At 38.9% G+C, this 8,036-nt stretch overlaps 1 protein-coding gene across 1 annotated transcript in view; it reads left to right on the top strand.

Moving 5' to 3' along the window:
- Window positions 1-8,036, top strand: part of RSF1 (remodeling and spacing factor 1) — a 149,460-nt gene that overhangs the window by 100,563 nt on the left and 40,861 nt on the right. The window contains exon 8 of the mRNA XM_006882884.1: window positions 7,015-7,119. Within this exon, the coding sequence (XP_006882946.1) occupies window positions 7,015-7,119 (105 nt within the window). The remainder of the gene's footprint in view (window positions 1-7,014; window positions 7,120-8,036) is intronic.

Raw genomic sequence — 8,036 nt, 5'->3', positions numbered from 1 at the left:
CATATGAGCAAGAGCCTATGGTGATGAAAGAAGAAGTTCAAGCTGCTTTGAAGGAAATAGCAAAAAATAAGGCCCCAGGAATAGATGGTATACCACTTGACATATTTCAACTAACAGGTGCTGCCCTAGATGTCTTCACCAAATTGTGCCAAGAAATTTGGAGGCCAACCACTTGGCCAACTGACTGGAAGAGATCTGTATTTGTTCCCATTCCAAAGAAAGGTGATCCAACAGAGTATGGAAATTACTGAACAATATCATTAATATCACATGCAAGCAAAATTCTGCTCAAGATTATCCAGAATTGCAGGTTGGGTTTAGAAGGGTTTTCATGTAATAGTAATGTTATTATTTGATAATTTCCATATTTTGTTGGACCACTTTTTTGGGGGGAATGGGAATAAATAGGGATCTTTTCCAGTCAGTTTAATCAGGTAGCTGTTCTCCAGATTTCTAGTCACAATCTGATGAGCACAACCAGGGCTATTTCTGTTTGTTAAAATATATCAACTGGTATTCCATCAATTCCTGGGGTCTGATTTTTTGTCAATGCCTTTAGAACAGTTTGAACTTCTTCCTTTAGTACCATTGATTTTTGTTCATATGCCACTTCCTTAAACAGTTCCTTTGATAGACTACATGTTTGTAATATGCAAGTCTGTCTTGGACTAAATGTTATTAGAATGCTCCTTAGAGGCAAGAGTGGTGAAACTTCATCTCCCATACTTTAAGCATGTTGGCAAGAAGGATCAGAGAAAGAGATGGATTCACACAGTGCGTGTTAACAGCAGACTTAAGCATGTTGAATAAAGTGAGGATGGCGTTGGATAGGGTGGAGTTCAGATTGGTTGTTCATAGAGACACTGTGCTTATACAACCTAGAAACGCCTGGCTGTATTTTGACATTAAAGAAATAAAACAGGGAAGACTGAAGGCTAGAAGGACACCTGTAGTGCTGTATTAGAATCAGAATATAAACACAGAAACATAAATATGTGCAGATACATGGGTTACTATGCATACATAAAATTCAGGTAAACAGTGGTAGCCAATAGTAGTGAGCAAATCCAGCAATGAACAGCTGAATCTTGGGCATCCATTACCATTCTCAAGTAAAGGAACCTTGACTTTAGTGAAATGACTGATTCTAGGGAATGGGCAAGAAAAATATGAGCCTGGAGCATCTTACAGTGTTAAAGGTACAGACAAGTCCTAAGAAGACAGACCAACCTGAAAGAGCCCTTAATATCCTTGACTAGAACAATTTGAACAGCAAACTTAAGAACCATACTTCTGGATTATAATTCAGACAATAAGGTAAATATGGCAAAAATGTAAATGTCTTGCCAGAAACTGTACATATTGGTCAGTCCTGAGATCGTATCTTTACATATAACTGCATCTAATCTTGCCTTGGTAGCATCACAGAGGTTAGGATTTGCAGGACATAGAATAATTATGCTGGTAATCATGGCCATGTGACACACAATATTGCAGCCCACTTTGGAACTAACTACGTAGCAAGGTATTATAATGAAATGTGCAAGAATGGAAGTTAGAAGATAAAAAATAAAGAACTTGGCGTTTTGTGAGCTGAAGGGACTAAAGAACAAATTCAGACCTCGATTTGTAATAATGAAAAATGCTGTGGCAAATTCTTGAATGATTTAGGAAACATCAAAAGACAGTCAACTGTAATTCAAAGAGTTGGTTGACGGAGAACTATTTCAAGAAGTATTGTGTGATGGTGAACTAATGGTAATAAAGCAGGAAATTCAATCTACTATGAAGGAATAGAGAAAAAATATGGCCCCAAGGTATTTATTGATGGAATATCAGTTGACATATTTCAACAAACAGATGCAGGCCTGGATATACATGCTGACCACGTTGTGCCAGGAAACTTGGAAGACAACTACTTGACCCAACTGTGTGAAAGAGATCTGTGTTCATTCTCATTCTCAAAAAAGGTGATCTGACAAAATTTGAAAATTATCAAACATATTTGTCCTAGAGAGAGTTATACCAGCATGCTGCTTGGAGGCAAGGATTTTTGAGCTCTCTCTTGGAAACTTTGGGCATGTTGTCACGAGGGTCCAGTCCTTCGAGAAGGACGTCATGCTTCTCCTGGCAACAAGTCCATATGAGACTTGAAGCTTTGCCATCTTTGCTTCTGAGGAGCACTGTGATTGCACCTTTCCCAAGACGTGTCTATTTTTTTGACAGTCTATGGAATATTTAGTACTGTTCTCTAACACCTCACCTCAAAGGTATCAATTCTCCTCCTGTGATTCTTTTCATTGTTCAGCTTTCAGATGCATAGCAAATGATTGAAAAGACCATGTCTTAAATCAAGTGCATCTTAGTTTTCAAACTGATGTCATTGCTATTCAGTATTTTGGATTTAGCTATTATACTACTGTAATTATTACTAATGGTCAAACTGAAGTCGATAAAGAAGTAAAATAAGATGAAATAATAAGCCACCAAGGCAAAATGTTTTACACTCTAAAAATTATTTTTAAAAAAAGTTAATGTTCTCTGGTGACCTAGTGGCAAGAAGTTGCCCTGCAGAGCCGAAGACATGCAGTTTGAGCCCACCAGCTGCTCTGCGGGAGAAGGTTAGGCAGTCCCCTCCCATGTGGTTAACTACCTCTGAAAACCCGCCTGAGGGTCAGCTATGGGTCGGTTCAGACTCAGCAGTACATAACAACAACTTTAAAAATAGACTTAGGCTAATTAAGACAGAATCCATTGACAAGAGTCAAAAGAAGGCATCCCATTGTGTCTTTAAAACTTGCTCCATATGGAATTCACTCATGACAGTTTGAGATATTAAATAACTAGATAACAACTAAGTCTTTGTGTACTCCCAAGGAAAAAGAAGTGGCTGGTTCGTATATAGTCTCCTTTCTGTTATCCCTGCAATACCTGACAGGCCAACAGTGAGTGGCACTCCTATAGTAGAGGTCCCAGTGGAGAACCAGTAATACTAGCTGACCACCTTTCTGTGCCAAAGACTGTGCGTGTTGGTTCTGCAAGAATGGAACATTTACCCTAGCAAAATGGACTAGTATCCATCCCAAATGTTAGTGACTCCATAGGACAAAGCAGAAGTGTCCTGAAGCTGTAAATCTTTCTGGGAGCAAACAGCTCCATCTTGTTCATGAATAGCTTATAGGTTCTTAACCCCCTGCCTTTCAGTTAGCCCAATGCATAATGCACTGTGCTAATGTGGTTGTTTCTGTGTGCTTGAGAATTATTTCAGACATGTGGCAGCCCTGTGTGCAGTAGCGTGTGGCACTGCCAGGTTCTGTGTCATCCTTTCAGTTATTACTGTGTCTGGGACCCCTGTTGTAGCCGGTGTTAGTGGGGACTGTTAGTCCATCTCAGTGGAGGCCACGTTTTTCTTTGGTCTCTTCTACCAGGTTTAGTGGCCTTTGATAGGACCTGACACCTCTGGTTTGAGGTTTAGGGATATGGGTTGAAGTCTCAACATCCTTTTTTCTGGGGAGTGTTCTGACTGTTTCTTTCAGAAAAGATTTGTTTGTTCTTCTGACAGTCTGACACTGTGGTTCAGGAGCCTTGGTTCTTCTTCAGTCTTCCTTGTTGGTCATTCTACTTTCTTATGCATGTGGCATGATGGAGGGTACCAGGGCATCGTTCTCATGCACCTTGTTTTTGATGTTTTTGCTTCTTGATACTTAAAAGAGGTCTTTTACAACAGATTTTACTAATGCAATATGTTGTTTGATTTCTACAGTGTGTTGATTGTGGACCCAAATAAAATTAAATCCTTGACACACGAAAAAGAAAATAGTAACTTTACAGTGAGGAAAATAGGAGAGCTCCACTATAGCCACGTGATCAAAGTTAGTATCACCCCTCAATGTTGCTACCATGTATGTACCCCAGATAATATGTGATGGGCAGAGCACTTATCTTTGTGGTATTACTCTCCATAATCCAGATTCATTCTGTTCTTGAGAAAATACCACGTAAACCCAAATTGAGGTACATTTAGCACAAAATATCTGTTCTTCAAAACTGTCAAAGTCCTGAAAAACAAGGAAAGACTGAAAAAGATTACAAAATGCTATGTGACATTCTGGACTCGGTAGTGGAATCAAAAAGTGAATATTGTCAGGAAAGTGAAATAATCAAGTTCAATTAATAGTATTGTATCAGTTTTCACTTCTTTTTGATAGATGTTAAGCTGCTAACCTTAAGACCACAGTATGAATCTACCAGCTATAGATTACTATTAAAAGAAAAAAATATTTACAGCCTCAGAAACTCATTGGAGGGTTGTGTTATATCTGTTTGATAGTTGACTCTTTTTTTAGAGGCTTTTGAGGTATCTTGGTTACACAGGATGTTAACAGTGGAAACTCAGAAGTATACGGGAACTCTGTACCATATGATTTCTTTGTTGATTGTAAGTTTTTAAAATAAAAAAGCCTGGTGTCTCTACATGTTTTCATATTCTTAGAGTAAATGTAAATATTTAAAATTAAAAATATTTCATTTCTAAATTTAAAAATTTATAGATAAGAACATTCATGAGTGTACCAATTTAAGTTTTTACTGAGTTGGTCATCATAAATATAAATAATTACATCAACTTTAAACCAGTTAAATTTGTATTTGATTATGGCCATAGTAACTCTAGTCTCTTTTCTTTTTCAGGCCCTTTCTTAGTTGAATTTATATTGTAAAATAGCCATTTGTTTCTTGTGATAAGGTAGTTGTTGTTGCTGTTGTGTACTGTAGAGTCAGAAGCAACCCATAGTTGGCCCTCCAGCAGGTTTTCAGAGACAATTAATTGCACAAGAGATTGCCCATCGTTCTTCCACAAAAAGGTAGTAGAAATGCTGTTTAGTATGAGAATTGCATTTTTTAAATTCCGTGTATAATAGGGTAGTTTAAGGTTGTTATTGTTGTTGTTGTTAAGTACCATAGAGTCTAGTACAAATCATAGCGACCCTATGAACAAAAGATCTGAACCCTATTTTGTAGGTATTGTTGTTTCTCTAATGTTCATAGAGTTTCCAAAGGCCTGTTCTTTAAGAAGAAGACACCAATCCTTCTTCCAAGCCTGTCGTAATCTGGGAGCACTACCAGACTCTGTCCACCATGGATAACCATTGTGATATTTGCATATGTGAACTAAAAAAACTTTGTGTTGCCATAGTCGTTATGTTGTTGTTATGTGCCATCGAGTCATTTGCAACTCATAGCGACCCTATCTATGTACAACAGCCCTTAACCCTGCTCTATCCTGTGTCAATCGCACTGCCTCTGACACACCCATCCCAATTACGCCAGTCACTGAATCAATCCATCTTCCCCTCTTGCGCCGTCCTTCCACCCTCCCAAGCATGTTGTCCCTCTCCAAGGACCTGTCCCTCCTTGCAACATGCCCAGAGTATGTCAGACGAAGCCCCAGGATCCTTGCCTCCAAGGAGTAGCGTGGTTTACCCCTCTCCGGGATGAGTCTGTTTGTTTTCTTGGCAGTCCATGGTACATTCAGTACTCTACCCCAGCACCACAGCTCAAAGGCATCAATTCTCCTTCTGTCCTCCCTAATCATTGTCCAAGTCTCTGATGCATAACAAGTGATTACAAAGACCATGGCCTGTATCAGGCACACCCTTACTCTCCAGAGAGACTCTTGAGTTGCTCTTGAGTACTTTAGAGAGGTCCCTAACAGCAGACTTTCCCATTGCAATACGTTTTTTTATTTCCTGGCTGCTGGTGCCAAGAGTGTTGACCGTGGAGCCGAGCAAACTGAAGCTATGAACAATCTCAATCTCTTTGCCATCCATCCTGATGCTACCAGTTGGTCCAGTGGTGAGAATCTTTGTCTTCCTGACACTGAGCCTCAGTCCATACTGAAGGCTGCAGTCTTTGACCCTCTGCAGCAAGTGCATGAGGTCCTCCTCATTTTCAGCAAGCAGGGTTGTATCATCTGCATAACGCAGATTGTCAATAGATCTTTCACCAATCCTGATGCCGCACTTTTCCTCATAGAGCCCAGCCTATGGTATGGAGATAGGACACATCCCTGGCATACACCCTTCCCAATTTTGAACCATGCAGTGTTACCCTGCTCTGTTCTGACGACTGCCTCTTGGTCCAAGTATAGATTTCGCATTAGCACAATTAAATGTTCTGGGATTCCCATTCTTCTCAGAGTCAGCCACAGTTTGTTATGCTCCACACAGTCAAATGCCTTTGTATAATCAATGAAACACAGATATACATTCCTCTGGTATTCCCTGCTTTCACCTTAGATCCATCTAATATCAGCTACAGTGTCCCTAGTACCACCACCCCTTCTAAACCCAGCCTGGACTTCTGGCAATTCTCTGCTGATGTGCTGTTCCAGTCGTTTTTGGATAATCTTCAGTAGAATCTTGCTTGCATGTGAAATCAATGATATTGTTCTTTAATTTCCACACTCTGTTGGGTCACCCTTCTTTGGAATGGGAACAAATATAGATCTCTTCTAGTCAGTTAGCCACATGGTTGTTCTCCAGATTTCTTGGCACAACTTAGTGAACACATCCAGGGCAGGATCTGTTACCTGAAATACGTCAATTGGTATATCATCTATTCCGGGGGCCTTATTTTTTGCTAGTCCTTATGGCATATATAAAAAAGGATTCTAACTAGCTCAGAAAGGACATACTTTTAATGAAATTTGGAATTTAACATTTTCTTAATTTTTTTTTTGCTTTTAAATTTTTTTTAAAAGGACACATTCATTACCAGAATTTTTTTATTATTATTATAATACCTTGTAGAAATCAAGAGTACGTTGTAGTTTATTGCTAAAAATATGTTGTTGTTGTTGTTGTTGTTGTTAAATGCCGTCAAGTTTTAGGCGACTCATAGTGACCCTAATTACAAAGTTATTTTATCTTACCTCTATTTTAGCCAGTTGTTTTGTTCGTAGAATTAGGTTGACATTAATATGTGGGCTTGGTTTTGTTGTTTGTTTTTTTCTAGATTCTTCTTTGTGATTCTTGTGACAGTGGATATCACACTGCCTGCCTCCGTCCTCCTCTGATGATCATCCCTGATGGAGAATGGTTCTGCCCACCTTGCCAACATGTATGTCCAACCCACCTCTGTTTTTCTGATTGACTTATTCTTGATCTCATGCTCCAGTTAATAATGCTTCTTGGCAGCTCCAGGACAGTTCTAGTTTTCACAGCAGTTTACAAATGGTGCTTACCCACATAATTAGATTTCCTTGAAATCAAATATTGATAGATACAGATTTGAAATTAGAAAAGCCATGTTTTATCTTTTAGGGGTTTTTTCCAAAAACCATTTTTAGAAGCCCTCCAATTTTCATAAAACTAGTTTATTTTTTCCACATATTTCCTATAGACACTCAGATTTAATGATATATAAATGAATAAATATGTTTTCTTATTGCATCCTTATTTTTGTGTTCTGTACATATTTTCATTTTATCAGTAGCTTTATGATATTACTAGGTTTAGAAGAAACCTAAGTTGTGTTTTTTAACGTCTTGGTTCTGGTCGTTTCATTTGAAAGATTCAGAACAGGATGTAACTATATGATAATGTCCTTGGAACACTGCCTCAGTTTCAGTGTCAGTTTTGCTGTAAAGAATAATGAACATTCTTTCTCATTGAAAAGGACTTCAGTAGTTTTGCATAGCTTTATCAGTTACTTTATTTTTACCCATAATCATGTAATAATCCAAAAGTGTTTTTCCTTTCTCTTTTAAAAATATTTATACCATGGACTGCCAAGAAAACAAACAGATTCATCTTAGGGTTAAACCAGGCTGCTCCTTGGAGGCAAGGATTCTGGGGCTTCACCTGACATATTTCGGGCATGTTGTAAGGGGAGACAGGTCCTTGGAGAGGGACATCATGCTGGGCAGAGTGGAGGGACAGCCCAGGAGGGGAAGACCCTCTATGAGGTGGATTGATTCAGTGACTGGGGTAATCAGGATGGGTGTGTCAGAGGCAATGAGATTGGCACAGGATAGA

The sequence above is a fragment of the Elephantulus edwardii genome, unplaced genomic scaffold, assembly GCF_000299155.1.
Source record: "Elephantulus edwardii isolate Elephantulus edwardi_28Jun2011 unplaced genomic scaffold, EleEdw1.0 scaffold00025, whole genome shotgun sequence".
Taxonomy (NCBI): Eukaryota; Metazoa; Chordata; class Mammalia; order Macroscelidea; family Macroscelididae; genus Elephantulus; species Elephantulus edwardii.
The sequence above is the reverse complement of the archived record's forward strand: the minus strand, read 5'-3'. Positions and strand labels throughout refer to the sequence as shown.